This window comes from Tachyglossus aculeatus, chromosome 4 (assembly GCF_015852505.1).
Source record: "Tachyglossus aculeatus isolate mTacAcu1 chromosome 4, mTacAcu1.pri, whole genome shotgun sequence".
NCBI classification, from domain to species: Eukaryota; Metazoa; Chordata; class Mammalia; order Monotremata; family Tachyglossidae; genus Tachyglossus; species Tachyglossus aculeatus.
This window is the reverse complement of record NC_052069.1, coordinates 57,281,916-57,299,930: the sequence shown is the minus strand read 5'-3', so window position 1 is coordinate 57,299,930 and position 18,015 is coordinate 57,281,916. Positions and strand designations below refer to the sequence as shown.

At 38.6% G+C, this 18,015-nt stretch overlaps 1 protein-coding gene across 1 annotated transcript in view; it reads left to right on the top strand.

Annotated features, from left to right (window-relative positions):
- Positions 1-18,015, top strand: part of COL11A1 (collagen type XI alpha 1 chain) — a 287,116-nt gene that overhangs the window by 168,289 nt on the left and 100,812 nt on the right. Inside the window, exons 38-41 of the mRNA XM_038745119.1 lie at positions 3,587-3,640; positions 6,899-7,006; positions 7,846-7,935; positions 8,199-8,252. Coding sequence (XP_038601047.1) covers positions 3,587-3,640; positions 6,899-7,006; positions 7,846-7,935; positions 8,199-8,252 — 306 coding nt within the window. The remainder of the gene's footprint in view (positions 1-3,586; positions 3,641-6,898; positions 7,007-7,845; positions 7,936-8,198; positions 8,253-18,015) is intronic.

The window sequence follows — 18,015 nt, the reverse complement described above, 5'->3', positions numbered from 1 at the left end:
TAAAATAAATAGAATAAATATGTACAAGTAAAATCAACAAATAAATAGAGTAATAAATACGTACAAACATATATACATATATGCAGGTGCCGTGGGGAAGGGAAAGAGGTAAGGCGGGATGGATGGGAAGGGGAGGGGGAGGAGGAGGAGAGGAAGGAGAGGGCTCAGTCTGGGAAGGCCTCCTGGAAGAGGTGAGCTCTCAGTAGGGCCTTGAAGGGAGGAAGAGAGCTAGCTTGGCGGATGGGCAGAGGGAGGGCATTCCAGGCCAGGGGGATGACGTGGGCCGGGGGTCGACGGCGGGACAGGTGAGAACGAGGCACGGTGAGGAGATTAGCGGCCGAGGAGCGGAGGGTGCGGGCTGGGCTGGAGAAGGAGAGAAGGGAGGCGAGGTAGGAAGGGACGAGGAGATGGACAGCCTTGAAGCCCATGGTGAGGAGTTTCTGCCTGATGCGTAGGTTGATTGGTAGATTAGCAGATATACCATTCCCTCCTCAAACTAATGTTGGATGCAAACTAAAGTTTTCTAATCGACTCCTTAGAAGAATCAGATCTTTAATATTCAATATGAACTTCCTTCCCAATAGTTAACTTTGATAAATAAATAAGCAGAACCAAATCTGTAGTTATTCTACAGGCAAAGCTCCCATTGATAGCAAATATTCAAAAGTTGAGAGTTGTGTAAGTAACAGTCTAAAGGTTTGGGTTCTTAAATATTTTATAGTAGATTTGAATAGTAGGTTTGAATCTCCAGTGGCTACCAATCAACCTACGCATCAGGCAAAAACTCCTCACTCTCGGCTTCAAGGCTCTCCATCACCTCGCCCCCTCCTACCTCAACTCCCTTCTCTCCTTCTACAGTCCAGCCCATACCCTCCACTCCTCTGCTGCTAATCTCCTCACTGTGCCTCATTCTCACCTGTCCCGCTGTCGATCCCCGGCCCAAGTCATCCCCCTGGCCTGGAATGCCCTCCTTCCCCACATCCGCCAAGCTAGCTCTCTTCCTCCCTTCAAAGCCCTACTGAGAGCTTACCTCCTCCAGGAGGCCTTCCCAGACTGAGCCCCCTCCCCACCCCCCCGCCTTACCTCCTTCCCCTCCCCACAGCACCTGTATATATGTATATATGTTTGTGCATGCTTATTACTCTATTTATTTTACTTTTACATATTTATTCTATTTATTTTATTTGGTTTACGTGTTTTGTTTTGTTGTCAGTCTCCCCTTCTAGACTGTGAGCCTGATGCTGGGTAGGGACCATCTCTGTATATTGCCAACTTGTACTTCCCAAGCACATAGTACAGTGCTCTGCACACAGTAAGCACTCAATAAATATGATTGAATGAATGAATAGTAAGCAAAATCCATTAGGGGATTTAATATGAAAATCGAATTAGGTTTTTTTCTGGTTTGTTCTTAGGCTGAATGGACTTGTGAGTATTACACATTCTTAGTGGCCACCATGGCCTTAGCCACAGAATGTAACTGTGCTGTATAGAAGAAGCAGCAAAGGCTCTGCTGGAGTGGGAATTGGCAGTCTCAGCACAAGCTCTGGCCTAGACTCTAGTATTGGTCCAGTAGAGAGTTTTTTAGCACAGCAATATGCTAGCCTGTAAACACTGATGGGGTGATAGACTTCAAAATCAATCAATCAATCAACCAATCATATTTATTGAGTGCTTACTGTGTGCAAAGCACTGTACTAAGCGCTTGGGAAGTACAAGTTGGCAACATATAGAGACAGTCCCTACCCAACAGTGGGCTCACAGCTCATCAATGAGGGTGGGATAAGAGGAGTCTTCTCCCTTTGATAGGATAAGCCATGAAATTAGAATATCCTTGAGCCAGTTTTCTGGCCATTTACACTGAAACCATGGCTGTGAGACCGTAACAGCCTAATCTGAACAGGAAGAAACATGTGAACTATTCCCTTTTGGGACGTTTCTGTTACACCATTGAGCCATTTAGAAAAAAGCTGCAGGACATAGTTTACTGCATGGGACCTGAAGACTTAGTGGCCTTGTAAAAGAGAACAGTTGTCCCTTCTTGTAACTAACTTTATGGCTCAATAATCTAGCCATCAGTTCCATTTTTTTCTTCACCTGTTAAATCATTCTGAATTGAGTGAACATAAGTAGTATTTTTTGGTATAATACCTTCCTAACTTGTTGCATCAAGGTTGATTAGCTGCTTCTGTAAAACACTTGGCAGTAATATTAATATTCCTCTTTGTATAACATGAAGTATATCAACTTATCTCAATCCTCTTAATAATATTAAAGAAAAAGTTCACCCAACTTTACAGCATGTGGTAAATTCAGCAGCAGAATGTTAAATTACCTGGTGGACTAAATAAACATAAAATAAAGATGAGACAATATAATAAAGTGCTGTATTTTGAGAAAACACATAGCTCACATTAGCACAAGAAACTGCCTTGCTTCTGTGGCTTCCTATGCACTTTCTAATTTTTTGTTTTGGAAAATCGATCATTGAAATAGTGTCCTGAAAAGATATCTCATCATCATGATCATTCTTTTTATGTCTCCTTTTATTATTTGTTTCATTATATCCAACTGTTGGAGTACAGCTGTGCTGAGCATATGAGAAGCAATAGAAAGAAATACATTAGCATCAAAAACTATAGGATTGTCTCTTGATAATACAGAATCAGCAAACATTTCAGTGAATACCTAAAATCTATGAATTCATAATTTACTTTTGATGGCTCAAGGGGGAATTCCAGATTTGGTTGCCTAGATATAAGCTTAGGTTTAAGACAACCGAATAGGAAATGAGATTGTATTTAAATCCAGCAGGTTGCACTACTCTCGTACCTTCTTTTATTTTAATTCATCTAAGAAATATATCAATCAACCATATTTATTGAGCGCTTACTGTGTGCAGAGCACTGTACTAAGCCCTTGGGAAGTACAAGTTGGTAACATATAGAGACAGTTCCTACCCAACAGTGGGCTCACAGTCTAAAAGAAGAAGTTATTAAGTGACTTGCCCAAAGTCACACAGCTGACAATGGGTGGAGTAGGAATTTGAACCCATGACCTCTGACTCCAAAGCCCGGGCTCTTTCCACTGAGCTACCATATCACCTCATTTTTTCAGGCAAAATCTACCAGTCAAATAATCAGTCAATCTGAGTGTACTTGAAACATCTCTCCTGGATTACTATATCTCTCACTTTTCTGCCATTCAAGCCTCTTGCCCATTCTCTACATCTGTCAAGTCTCTTGTCTGGAACGTCTCTGTAGCTCATTTTGGTTGAATCTAGCTGGTGTTACGCATGTCAGTGTCATTGGGAAAGAGCACCGTAACAAAACAAGAGGCCTTAAAACTGCTTTCTGAAAGCCCAAGATATGAAAGGAGGTAAAAGATTGAGCGCTGAGAGATCCCTCAATACTTGACATATGAAAGAGTGCAGAAATAATGAGAAAGGGATAGATTAAAAAGAAGGCTGGTCTCTGAAATATACTCTTGTGACTCTTAATACCCCATTCAGTGATGTCACAGAGTTTGGAACTGTACTTTAGGCATTAATCATGCATAGCTAATCCTCCTTTGCTTCATTTCTTAGGGTTTTCAAGGCAAGACAGGCCCTCCAGGACCAGGAGGAGTCGTCGGACCACAGGTAAGAACAGTTTACCTGATTCTTGCACATCAATCAATCAATCAATCGTATTTATTGAGCACTTACTGTGTGCAGAGCACTGTACTAAGCACTTGGGAAGTACAAGTTGGCAACATATAGAGACGGTCCCTACCCAACAATGGGCTCACAGTCTAGAAGGGGGAGACAGAGAACAAAACAAAACATATTAACAAAATAAAATAAATAGAATAGATATGTACAAGTAAAGTAAATAGAGTAATAAATATGTACAAACATATACATATAGACGTTTACTCTTCTCTTTGATTCATGGAATGGTATTCTCAAGCAATAAATAATTTTGGAGTTCCTACTATTTCAATATTTTTTGGATCAGATCTATGCAAGGCTAAATGTGAGTCATCTTCAGTCAAGACACATGCTTATAACAATTTATCTGCCCGGGAAATAGATGCTTATCTCCTGCATACCTGTAAAGGTAGTATATTGGAAAAGAATAAGATGATGCCTTTAAGATGAAATGAATCTGTTTCATATAATTAAGTTTTATATTCAGATTTAATATTCTCAGTTCAGGAATGTTTTAGGTTATGTTCTCACCTCCAAATTGGCTTGATGTTGGGTAGAATCCTATTTTAGGAGGGGCTCTTGTTCTCACTGATTTAATTCAATCCTTCTAGATTGGAGTGAATGTCTGATTAAGAGGTTATAAATAAAGATTTGTTGTGTTCCCCCAAAAATCTTGAATAAAGCATGCTTTTTAAAGTACTTTTAAATTTGAAAGGACTCTGTTAACCAACTCCATAAATTCAGTATTTCATTATCAACACTTCCAATCAGGAAAGAAATCTGCTGAGCAAAATAAGCTTTAAAAATACAAACTCTAAAGTAAACATATATACATATTCTTTAGAGAAGCAGCTTGGTGGAGTGGATAGAGTATGGGAGTATGGCACGTAGTAAGCACTTAACAAATACCACAATTATTATTATGTGTTAGCAGGGCTTTTCTTTACAATTCTCAGTTTCAGTTTCTCTTTCTAAAGAATATAGTATAAAGTTGCTACTAAGATAAGCATTTTTTCCCCCTAGGACAAACTATATTTTTAATTGTTTCCAGGTAGAGGAGTGGAAGAAAAAAAATTACAATTGTGTCAATACCGAGTAAAGAGAAAGAAATAGGAAATAGATTCTAGTAAGAGTCTGTAAAAAAAAATCTCAGACACTTTTGAAGTTTTCCTGGGATTAGTTGGAAGAAACTCAAATTGTCTATGATTTTAGTTCTCTTCAGTTTCACTTTTTCAGGGCAAAAAATACCTGGGTTGTTTTCAATTAAGTGTTTATATTAGGTGAAGTAGTAGAATTTGTTGTTACTTGTTTCATGTCATTATGAAATCTGTTGGTACAGGCCAAAATGAATGATTTCATGGAACCAAAAAAGATTTCAATAAAAGATTTACTTAGTATTACCTATCTAGTGATACTTCATTCTCTCCTAATTTAGTTTCAGTGTTATTACCCATTCAATTAGGTTTGCCTATGGTCCCAGAAGAAAAATACTAAAGACCAAAGTATGAAAGAGATACATGACTATGGCTGAAGGTTACATCATTTTCACTATAATATGTGAAAACATAAAATTAGATATTGTTATGGATATGAGAAAAAAAGTGAGTGTTCATTAAGTCCACCTGGTAAAATTGAACATGAACAATCACAAGGGAAAACCTCTTCTATAGTTAAAGATCCCTAATAATAAATTACCAGTTTCTCTCAAAGTTCCTTCCACGTTGATGTGTCTATGAACCTCCCTTTATAGCATATTCCAATATAGAATACACCTTTGTGAGCAGGAAATTAATTTACATCTAGTCTAAAACTCTCAAAATGCACTTAAAGTCAATTTCCACTTATTTGGTTTTAGTGGAAATAGCAAATGGCTGGCCATTTTGAATGTTTGAAGCTCATTTATTAAATTATTGCATGACAAAACACCACCCTAGGGCCCTCATATGACCCAATATATCCACTGAAAGACTTTTTTGCAACTGAGTACCTTTTGCCTCTTATTGCAGGTGGTATAATGTACTGACTACTGAATTACGCCAGCTCTTTCACCCACCTTTGGGTGGCTCTGAAAACTCAGGAAGGAGATGAAAACTGCTAATATGCCCACCTAGGGAACCTCAGATTTCTAGGACTTCCTGAAGCCTAGAGTAGTTCTCTTCTGGTGGCTCTGAGCAAGAAAGGTTTCCATGAATCTCTCTTTATCTGAATATGTATCACTAGAGGAGACGCAAGGTGTTTGGAAATTGACAATATAGCTTATATTTATCCATGTCCATCTGTAAAAATGGAACCATATATCAGATCCACAATCCTGGGAAATTGCTTGCCTGGTCTCAAATAAATCAGGGCATGCAAAGTCCCCAAGAGGAGCCGTTTTGTTCTACTACAGTTTATCACATTTCTTAGCTCCTTTGAGTGTATGCCACTGAAACCTTTGAACAACAATGCCTCATTGCTAAATCATGGTTGGCTTCTCATCCAGTATGACAGCTAGTTCCATTTCTGCTTCCCATATGCAGAAAGAGTTTTCAATCTTGTATTCTTGCATTTTGTTCTCCTTCCTTGATGTATTAATACTATCCTATCAATCAGTTGTATCTATTAAGCAGTGCAGAGCACTATACTAAGTGCTTGGGAGAGTACAGTACAATAGAGTTGGTAGACATGTTTCCTGCCCCCAATGAGCTTAGAGACTCCTGAGCTTGTCTTTATTCCACTTCATTCTGTTTGTTTCTGACTATTGTGATTTACCCAAATAGTTTTGCAAATTGATTTCATCCCCATAGTAACAGATCATCCCAATCCTTCCTCACTTCTCTCTCATTCTCCTAATTCAGAAAACCTATTTCTAGTCTTGAGCTTAAAAAACCCATAAAAAGTGAACTAAACAAAGCAAAAAGCTTCACAGAAAGATACCAAACGTGAATCACTAAACCACCAAAATCTCCCACTGACTTATTTGTTTTTATCTCTATTTCATGAACACCAAAATGTTATAGTCATAAGGGAAAAATATTAGGAATTCTACAGGCCATATCATTGTCTTTAAAAGTCATAATTTAGACTAAAATTTAAAATATGAGTTTTCAAAAACAAGTAACAGTGAAACATACCAGCATGACCGATGTTGTATTCCTGTTTGACAAACAGTAGTAGTTCATGATACTTAAGAGATAACTGGGTCAAAATTGTTCTTACATTCTTTAGGGCTCAACTGGTGAGACTGGGCCAATTGGTGAACGGGGACATCCTGGCCCTCCCGGCCCTCCTGGGGAACAAGGTCTCCCTGGATCAGCTGGCAAAGAAGGTGCCAAGGTAAACTACAACTTTTTCTAAAACCAACAGACCAAAAGGAATTTCTTGATTGAACCCACATGAATATCTGTGTACTGGAAGAACCATAAGGAATTTGGCAGCAGTGTAAAGACTCAGAAATCACCAAGCCATTAAAATTTATGATTATGTTTTTGAAAGTGCTTATGATATACAGAATTCAGGTTAAGTTAGATCAGACACAGTTCTTATCCCACACAGGGCTCATAATCTACTAGCTTCATAGAGGTATAAGGAAACACAATTTTAGCTCCTTTTTCTTGTTTATGTAGCTAGACTGTCACTTAGAATTTCCTTTTCTCCTAATTGCATTTATCAGTTAATTTGACGTGTATAGTTTTCATAGTTTTGGAGCAAATTAAACCGAAATGGTCTTTGGAAGGGCACATGACTCGACTTAGACTAGCATATTTTGGACATATGATGATGATGATAATGGCATTTATTAAGCGCTTACTATGTGCAAAGCACTGACATATAATCAGGAGGGCTAATTCTCTAGAGAAGACATTAGTGCTAGGAAAAGTCCAGGGAAAATGTGGAAGTGGCAGACCAGCAGCTAGATGGATAGAGACCCTAACAACGATAACGGGAGAACCATTAGAAAGGTTGCAGATTATGGCAGAGGACAGGATGTTCTGGAGAAAGTATATCCGTGGATCTGGAAATGACTCAATGGCACTTGATAATAATAGTTTTGATAGCAGGTTTTCCTCATTGAGCACCTAGATCTGTTGTCCAGCTAAGGAAGCAGTCACAGATTAATAAATTTCAGCAGTAGAGTGTTCTCTCATTCATGGCTGTATCCAAAATCTTCTCAGGGTGACCCTGGCCCTCAGGGCATTTCTGGAAAAGATGGACCAGCGGGACTTCGTGGCTTCCCTGGAGAGAGGGGCCTTCCTGGAGCCCAGGTATGGCAAATGGACCTGGAAAGAGTGCAGTCAATGCTGCAGGACTTTATCTCAGATGTTAACTAAGAGGAGCCAATGTCATCCAGAGAATTAAATCGGAATAAATATGCATTTGATTATTGTTATTTCTGCCACAATATATATTTGCTCAACTATACCTTTTCTTTAAACTCCTTTTTTGAAAAAAAAAATCATCATGCTTCTCTTTCAGGCCTGAAGGGACTCATAATGTTAAATTTTTTCTTGTTTGCTTCTTTCCTCAGGGGGCAGCTGGTCTGAAAGGAGGGGAAGGTCCCCAGGGTCCACCTGGTCCACTTGTAAGTAATAATTATAAATTATCTTTCTAGACATAGTAGCCATAATTTGTTTTTAATCATTCACATGCTGTTATCTTTTCATCACAATTAGTAATACAGTTGATAAAACTCATGTCAATCAAATCAATCAATGCCTGGTTTCTACTAATTACATATACTAATGAGCATATATACATAATGGATTTGGAGTGATTGGAATATTTGTTTTCCCCTGCTGTCAGTGGGCAAAAGAAATTGACTTACTGCAAGCTCTACCTAAGAAGATTAATTGTTTCTATGGGTGATAGAAATTCATGGTCATGAAATTCTCTAGATGCTGTAGTTGGAATATCTTTAGCAGATTTGGCTAAATCAAAATAGATAACAAAATTAAGATTCTAGTTTTCATTCCTTGTGATGCAAAGCACTGTCATAACTTTGCTAAGCCCATAACTTCAAATAACTTGAAACAAACAACTAGTTTCAGCTGGGAATGGGATTTTCTATTCTAATCCATTGTTATGATCATTTGAGTTCTGACCTGAGAAGCTTAAATAGCTGAAAAATAAGTAAATCAATGGTATCTTCATTATTTTCTTGAAAAATAGTTTCTTGTCTCATCAGCCAGATTCTTCAAGACATCGGTGTACCATAGCAATAAGATACTAAGTCTCAAGACTAGACTTAGAGCCCAGTTTGTTCCCAGGGAATAATTTGCACTCTGGAAAAGTGTCCAATTAACATAATTTTATCATTTTTCTTTTGATGAACTTTGCATTGGAATATGTGCCTGGTTGCTATTTCAGAATATTAAGTCTTGTATTTCAGTAGAATCATACCAAGTTATTCTAGAATAGTAAGTTAGAGGCTGTGTGAAAAAGAGTATAGTGGTCTTATATCCAAGCAGAACTATTCTGTGATAGTAATAACAAAGTATAGTATTTGTTAAGTGCTTACTATATGCCAAGCACTGTGTTAAGCATTGGGGAATATAATCGGACCAATAGAGTCCCTGTCCCATATGAGGTTCATCCGTAGTTTAAGGGAGAGGCAAAATAGGTATCTGATCCCTATTATTAAGGTGAAGAAACTGAGGCACCAGGTATATTAAGTGGCACAGCAGTAAAGTGGTGGAGCTGGGATTACAGGCCAGGTCTCCTGACTTTTAATCTTTCCCATTAGGCACTTTGGGAGAACACTGACTGTTTCAGACCAATAGAGGAACATTTAGTGTAGGCACAGTGTTGCCAGCAGTCCACTAATCAGCTCCTTAGTAGATTAAAGAATTAATGTTCCGCCAAAGTGTAGTAACTGCCAGGGAGTATTTTAAATTTTGGAAGGATTGTGCTCAAAATATGACCAAAGAAAAAAAAAATTAGGGTGGTTGTGTAATAACTAGAATTTTATTCTGTGATTCAGTTCTTTAGATGTAATTTTTCAGTTTCCTAAGAGCTCACAGCAAGAAAGGTAGTGTTTTTCAAGCCAGTCTAAGGACCCCTAGGTTGTCTTGGTACTGTAATTTCCAGGTAGTCTTGTTCAAGTATGTTTCCAGAGTATTCCAAAGTTTGCTTTTTTTCCCCATTAATGCTGGCATCTACCGGTCTAAAATATCATACCTAGAAAAAATACAATCTCTTGTCTGAAAAAATATTACCACTTGAAATGTCTCTCATTATTCCTAAGACTATTTACATGTCAGTAAAGCCTTGTGAAGAGAATGCCTATTCAGGACATGTTTTGAGGTTTTGCGTGTGTCTTAACAGATACACTGATAGATGCATCAGTTTTAAAGGAACTGAATGAAATTTTCAAACCCTCATTTAAAATATTTTGTAATTTAAATATATACATATGCATTTATTATAAAATATTTTCAGGAATGTGGGAAAAGCAAATCCATGAAGAATGTTGTTTTTAGTGTATCACTGTTCTGAGTGACTACATGAAGATTACCTGGATATACAGCCAAACATTTAATAGTCAGAAGGTCATGGGTTCTAATGCCGGCTCCACCTCTAGTCTGCTGTGTGGTCTTGGGCAAGTCACTTCATTCTTTGTGATAGATTTACCTCATCTGTAAAGTGGGGATTGAGACTGGTGAGCCCCACACAGGAATGTGTCCAACCTGATTTGCTTGTATACATCCCAGCACTTAGTATAGTGCCTGGCACATAGTAAGTGCTTAACAAATATCACAATTCTTATTATTATCATTATTATTAACAGTACTTACCAAATGGGTGAGCTATTTCCACATATGAGGCTTCTACATAGACCAGATGCCAGTATATCTTTTTTTCCCAAAACAGTGCCTTATCCTCAGTCTTGTCTCAACCCATGAGCCCCAAATTAATCTGAGATTTCAGTATCTGCTGCTATACACCCCATTTTAAAAATTTCCTCAGAAGGTAGCAGTTAGTCAAAAATGCTAAGCATTTCCAAAAACACTAGAACATTTACCTAACCAATCTGTGAGATGAAGGAAAAACTTGAAGCCTATTTTAATAATGAAAAATGGGAGCAGGATATTTGTGACAAAGTTTCCTAGGGTACAAGATAGAACCTGAAAAATGCAGGACTGATTTTTTGCTTTGTATAAATACAGCTAAACTCCCTGCTCCAGATGGTTTGGATTTGACCCTTACTCTGCCACATGCGGTATATTTACAGGGCCTTAAATTAAAGTCACTGAAAACAGGAGAGAAAATGCATTTCTTAAATTCAGTAGGTCCTATCCATTGTGAAGAAGATTTGACAGAGATGCACAGTACTGCAAAGCCTGGTGCTCTTGAACCCTAGTGTGCAGTATTGATGTTTGGCAGCCATCTGCTTTGCTCAGTTCCCTTCTCCTTCCATCTAACTGAACCCATTTGTAATGAAAATAAAATAAAAATTAGTAAGAGAAAAAGGTAGTGAAATAATTAACTGATGTTTTCAGGATTTGCACATTAAATTTCTATTTGTTTTTATGTTTCTCCTATTGTAAAGTGTAGAATTGAAAATATAAAAATACCCCTCTAAATAAAGCTACTTTCTTTAGGTGGTCAGAAAAATTATGCAGGTGCATACTGATGCCCTAACTATTGATTTTGGCATGTAATTCAGAAGGAAAGTGTGTCTCTGCCTTATTTCAGAATTATCCAAATCCTTCACAATGCAACATTACAAAAATGCAACCCTAGGGAAGTAAAACTAAAAGCCCAAAGCAGGTCCTCTTATTATCCATTCTAGACAACAGTTCTTGCTCACAGCAAGGTTTTAGTATTCATGTTTATTATAGCCATACCCATTCTTAGAACCCAGCAAAGAACTGATCAATAAGTAGAATAAAACATCAGTAAAATTCAATGCCATTTCAGAAAAGAAAAAGATAACCAAATGGAATTTTCTTTTAACCTCCAAGGTTCACAAACACTCTCATTTGTAGAACAAGAGGAGTGATATTCAAGGTTATAGAGTCATCTACTAGGTGATTTACTACATAAAGTGAATAGAAATTGAGGACATTTAGATGAAGGCATGTGTGCCTTTAAATCACTTTTAAGTAAAGTCTGAAAAGGCTACTCCAGACATCAGGTAACATTTATGGAGCAGGACTATTTTAGACATTAGGAGTAATCAAAGAAAAGACATATCCTTTGCCTGCAGGGAACTTACTTTTGATACCAATTCAGGTCAACGTCCACAAGTCGAACAAGGCACTAGGCAAAGCTGAAACCTGCAATGCAGCATTTTGTCAAATTCTAAGGACACATAATTTTTCATATAGACTGTAAACTCATTGTGAGCAGGAAATGTGTCTGTTATATTGTTGTGTTGCATACTCGCAAGTGCCTAATACAGTGTCCTGCACACAGTAAGCACTAAATAAATGTGATTGCTTGTGATTGCTGGGGAGACAGGAAAGGAATTATCAGTGAGAGAGAAAAAAGGGGTTCAAAGATGACGATGATTCTCATGCACCAAGAGAAATAGAGGAAGGAAAGCTAGTTAACTCTTTTGTCCCTGGTGTCAGATCCTGTGATGAGGACACAGAGTGTGGCCTTTGTTCTGATCAGATCATGTGATATCCTGCCCCACTCTTGCTCCCTTACATATCACTTCACACCTACTATCTCAAAGAAGAAAAGTGAAAGAGTAAACTGATAACTATTGGGTATGTCACTGCCTTGCATTGCATACAGTATTCCAGGAAGACTCTTAATGGATAGACGTCTGAAGAATAATGGTATCCATGCTATCCTTGAAATAATAATAATAACAATGATGGTATTTGCTAAGCTCTTACTACATGCCAAACGTTGTTCTAAGCACTGGGGTAGATACAAGGTAATCAGGTTGTCCTACGTGGTGCTCACAGTCTTAATCCCATTTTATAGATGAGGTAACTGAGGCACAGAGAAGTTGTGACTTGCCCAAGATCACACAAAAGATAAGTGGAGGAGCTGGGATTAGAATCCACGCCCTCTGACTTTCAAGCCTACGACGCATTTGCCACGAGGGCATGCTGCTTCTCCATAGGAGGTGTTTTCAGATCAAACTATAACACAGCGGATAGGACTTTGCCTTAGCTTCCTATGGTATCTATGGATTTGGACTTACAAATGCTGAAGTAGATAGAGTCAAAAACCAGAATTTTCTCTGGTTTCTGGCCACAGTAGAGTTTCTCGGACCAGTCCCGCATTACATTATGGCAGCCTTTTGCACAGTCCCCAATCAACCTTTGGCTTCGACATGATAATATGAGATGTAGCATGGCCTAGAGAATAGAACACATGCTTGGGAGTCAGAAAGACCTGGGTTCTAATACTGGGCCTGCCATTTGTCTGCTGAGTGACTTTGGGCAAGTCATTTAGCTTCTCTGTGCCTCAGTTACCTCATCTGCAAAATGAATGCTAAGACTGTGAGCCCTGTCTGGGACAGGGATGAGTCTAACGTAATTAGCCCAGCACATGGTAAGCACTTAAAAAGTACCATAAAAATAACAAAACAAAACATAAGAATAATAGAATCGAACTGTTGAAGAGAACACTGAGATGAATTCTGATCCGGTCCCCAACTCAATTCTTAAGAATGCTGAATATATGATAATCTGTTAATTCCTTTGAATGGAGTGCCCATTGCTTTACCACCTTTATAGCCAGAAAATACTTTCACTGAAGTCCTTCAGTATTTCCAGCTAAATGCTGTCCAGAGACAACTGAATTCCACAGTTCTTAGTTACAGAGAATTGTGGAATAAAAATTCCATATTGGCTTTCCTGGTAATGCAATGATTCCTAAAACTAGCTAAATTGTAACTTAAGGAGAAAGGGAGACTTAGAAAAAGGAAATTTGCAATGTTTTTCACCCCTCTTGTTTATCTGCTCTTTTATTCTTTATTTTGTATCCTTTCTCTTTCATGAAGTTAAACTGAACCTGAATGCTGAGGAGTTAATATTCTCCTTTTCTTCCTTTCTATATCCATTATGTCACTTTACATTTACTCGTTAGGGAATGGAAAGCATAAAACAGACCGTTAAAAAAGATAGATTTGGGTTTCCAATTTGCCCAAGAGGATTTGGGAAAGCTGAGAAGTCCAAATTCATTTTTCTAAAAAGCGTGTACATACATGCCTTTTCCCACAGAGTTTAAAGAAAAATCATTTTGCTGCTGTTTGTTGAGGCTTTCATTTTGAGCACAGAAAAAATAATGGAGAATGCAGATTAAATTATTCTGCTTCTGTTTTCTAATACATAAAATTGCCTGGGTGAAATGAATATTAATCATATTCATTAAGCTTGGGATTTTAATTCAGATACAGTTTTACCATTGACCTTAACTCCAAGTTATTTTCTGCAACTGTTACCAGATATTCTACTGAATAATTTCTCTCAATCTCTAAGTTTCATGAAATTCTTGGAACATTTTTAAAACCTATACTCTATCTAGCATTTTCAGTTAACTTCTTTATAGCTGTATCAATCAATGCCATTTATTGACGATGTAAGACACTGTACTAAATGCTTGGGAGAGTACAATAAAAAACTGTTGGTAGATACATTCCCTGCCCAGAAGAGTTTACCATCTAGAGGGATAGAGAGAGCTCACCAGAGAAGTAATATCAATCTTTTAGTTCAATTCTGTTGAGCACTTAGCGCTATGCACTGCACAAAGCTCTTGAGAATGTTCAGCATAGTAAGGCACTTGTTCCTTGGAGCACACCATTAAATGTGGAAGAAAGATGAAGATTATTTACAGATTTTGAAAGTTGAACAGCTATAAAGCCCAGAGCAGTAAAAACACATTGTTAGGATAAAATGTTTGGGCAAATATTTTTTTGATGGCATTTATTAAGCACTTACTATGTGCAAAGCACAGTTCTAAGTGCTGGGGTGGTTATAAGGTGATCAGGCTGTCCCATGTGGGGCTCACAGTCTTAATCCCCATTTTCCAGATGAGGGAACTGAGGCACAGATAAGTTAAGTGACTTGCCTAAAGTCACACAGCTGACAATTGGCAGAGCCGGGATTTGAACCCCTGACCTCTGACTCCAAACCCCGGGCTCTTTCCACTCACTGAGCCATGCTGCTTCTCTAATTTAGAGATAAATGCATAGGTAAACTAGTGCTGATGACAGGGTGAAAGTTCAAAAGTGCTAAGGGTGCACATTGGTCTAATGTGAATGAGCTATTTGTGAATTACTCTGGGAAGGCTTCCTGAAGGAAAGGTGATTTTAGGAGGGCTTTAAAAAAGAACAATGCACAACATAAAATGTAAAGAAAGGAAGAGTTAGCTCACCATCACTGTGTGAAGGTTTATCTCAATGCAGTTTGGCTGGAAAGAAATCTTATATGAGCCCCTTCCTTCCTCTCCCCCTCGTCTCCATCTCCATCCCCCCCATCTTACCTCCTTCCCTTCCCCACAGCACCTGTATATATGTATATATTTTTGTACATATTTATTACTCTATTTATTTATTTATTTTACTTGTACATATCTATTCTATTTATTTTATTTTGTTAGTATGTTTGGTTTTGTTCTCTGTCTCCCCCTTTTAGACTGTGAGCCCACTGTTGGGTAGGGACTGTCTCTATATGTTGCCAACTTGTACTTCCCAGGCGCTTAGTACAGTGCTCTGCACACAGTAAGCGCTCAATAAATACGATTGATTGATTGATATCAGAAGAATAGGTAGCTACAGGCTACTCAAAGCAACAGGTATAAGGGGAATGGAAAATGGGCACACATAAGCAAGGAAGGCAGGACAGATATTTTCCTTGTCAATGATGTTTTGAGTATTTTGAGTACTTACCCTAAGTTTATCGCATGCTCTTTTAGGCTATCATGGAATCATGTTCCACGAGGGTCATGGCTTGCTCTGACACTATCTGTCATTTCAAGTCATCTGGACTCCCATTTGCTATCTATGATACTAAATAAGCATTGAGCTATGCACAGTTATAATGTGGTATTTCTCCCTTCCTATGTGCCAAGCACTGTGGTAGGCTCTGGGGTAGATAACTAGGTTGTCTGTTCCACATGGGCCTAACACTCTAAGTGGGAGGGAAAAGAGATATTGAATCCCCATTTTACAGGTGAGAAAACTGAGGAACAGAGAAGTTAAATGATTTGCTCAAGGTCACAGATCAGACTACTGGCTGACTCAATATTAGAATCCAGGTCCTCTGTCTCCCAGGTTGTCCTTCAGTTTGTTATGAAGCTGGGGTCTTGTTCACAAACTCTGCCAGTTATTCCAAAGCCAGCGAATCAGAAAGTCCCTGATTTGTTCTTATTCTCTGTTTATCCATATGTTGTTAACCTAAGTAGCAAAATGTAGTGACAGGAATAGGTTCTGTGTTTTCTATGAAAATCTCACTTGTGTGTATGTTTTTCTAGATGTAGACTGGCACATACCCTCAATTTTCTTCAAGGAATAGTGCTACCCTGACTCTGAAAAGTGATGCAAATCTATGCATCGGTCATTCATTCATTCATTCATTCAATTGTATTTATTGATTACTTACTGTGTGCAGAGCACTGTACTAAGCTCTTGGGAAAAACAAGTTGGCAACATATAGAGATGGTCCCTACCCAACAGCGGGCTCATCGTTGTTTGTACGTTTTCTTATATGTGTGAGCCCAGACCAGAGTCATCAGTATATATCAGTTTTTGGATGACAGACCTGGGGTAATGCTCTGGAGAGTTTCATAGCTCAGTAAAATATTCTGGCACTAGCATTTAGGTAGCACAGAAGAAGTCATCCAAGAACGGGATCAGCAAATAGCTGCTACACTTTGCTTCAAAGGATTAAGGATGGCAGCTTTCACTCTAACCTGATCTACCATACTCTCAGAGAGGAATATATGCATACTGGTGGACTCCTTAGAACTGGAGTCCTCAGGAATTGCTAAAGCACTAAACTGTTCTGCACGTTAAAAGCTTTTGTAAAGTTTAGTAATAAAATATAAAGGTTTTGCATTGTTCTTAATACATCTCAATGCCAATGTTATCTCTGCTGTTCTGTAGTTTGGTCTGATTCCTCATTGTGTTTCCAGAATGGCATGGTTCACATCATCTTCAGGAGCCTATCTAGAATCCTCATAGCCTATCTGGCTAGAATCTGGCAAATGATTGTGGACAGTGACCCTAATCAGCATTTGCCACAGTCAGCTCTCAGTTTTCTTCTTGAAGGTAGTTATTATGTTGGGGTCCTCGAGTACAATAGGATCTTTTTTGGGCTCACTATCATGACAAAAATCTCATTCAGACATTTGAGCATTGATTCCTGTCCTTGTTAGTAGATTTAATAATAATAAAATTAAAAATGATAAAATCCATCTCTACATAGATGATTCTACCTTCTCTAGCTATGACCACACTCCTGCTCTGCAATCTCTCAACTACTTCTGCCCTTTGCCATTACTACAGACAATAATAATAATAATGGCATTTATTATTCATATTCATAATAATAATAATAATAATAATAAATTTATTTATTATGTGGCTCCACCACATGTCTGCTCTGTGACCTTGGGTGAGTTACGTAACTTCTCTGAGCCTCAGTTACCTCATCTGTAAAATGGGGATTAAGACTGGGAGCCCCACGTGGGACAACCTGATCACCTTGTATCCCCCCAGCGCTTAGAGCAGTGCTTTGCACATAGTAAGTGCTTAACAAATGCCACTATTATTATTATTATTATTATTATTATTATTAAATCCTGAAAGCCCCTAGTAAAGATCACGGTGGGGATCCAGCATTTGTTAAGTGCTTGCTATGAGCCAGGCTCCGTACTAAGCGCTGGGGTGGATACAAGCAAATGGGGTTGGACATGATCCCTGTCCCAGTCACAGCCTCGATCTCCATTCTACAGATGAGGCCCAGAGAAGTGAAGTGACTCACCTGGGGTCACACAGCAGATAGATGAAGGGGTCCCCTCGAGATAACTCATCTCAGGGAAGACCCTCGTCCCCTTCCCCCAGGGACTTGACTTGTCCCTGTCCCAATCACTGAAAATTAGCTTGGCTCAGTGCAAAGAGCACGGGCTTTGAAGTCAGAGGTCATGGGTTCAAATCCCACTTCTCCAGTTGTTGCTATGTGACCTTGGGCAAGTTACTTAACATATCTGGGCCTCAGTTACCTCATTTGTGAAATGGGGGTGAAGACTGTGAGCCCCCCTGGGACAATCTGATCACCTTGTAACCTCCCCAGCACTTAGAACAGTGCTTTGCCCATAGTAAGCGCTTAATAAATGCCATTATTATTATCATTATTATTAAGTGCTTGTTATGTGCAAAG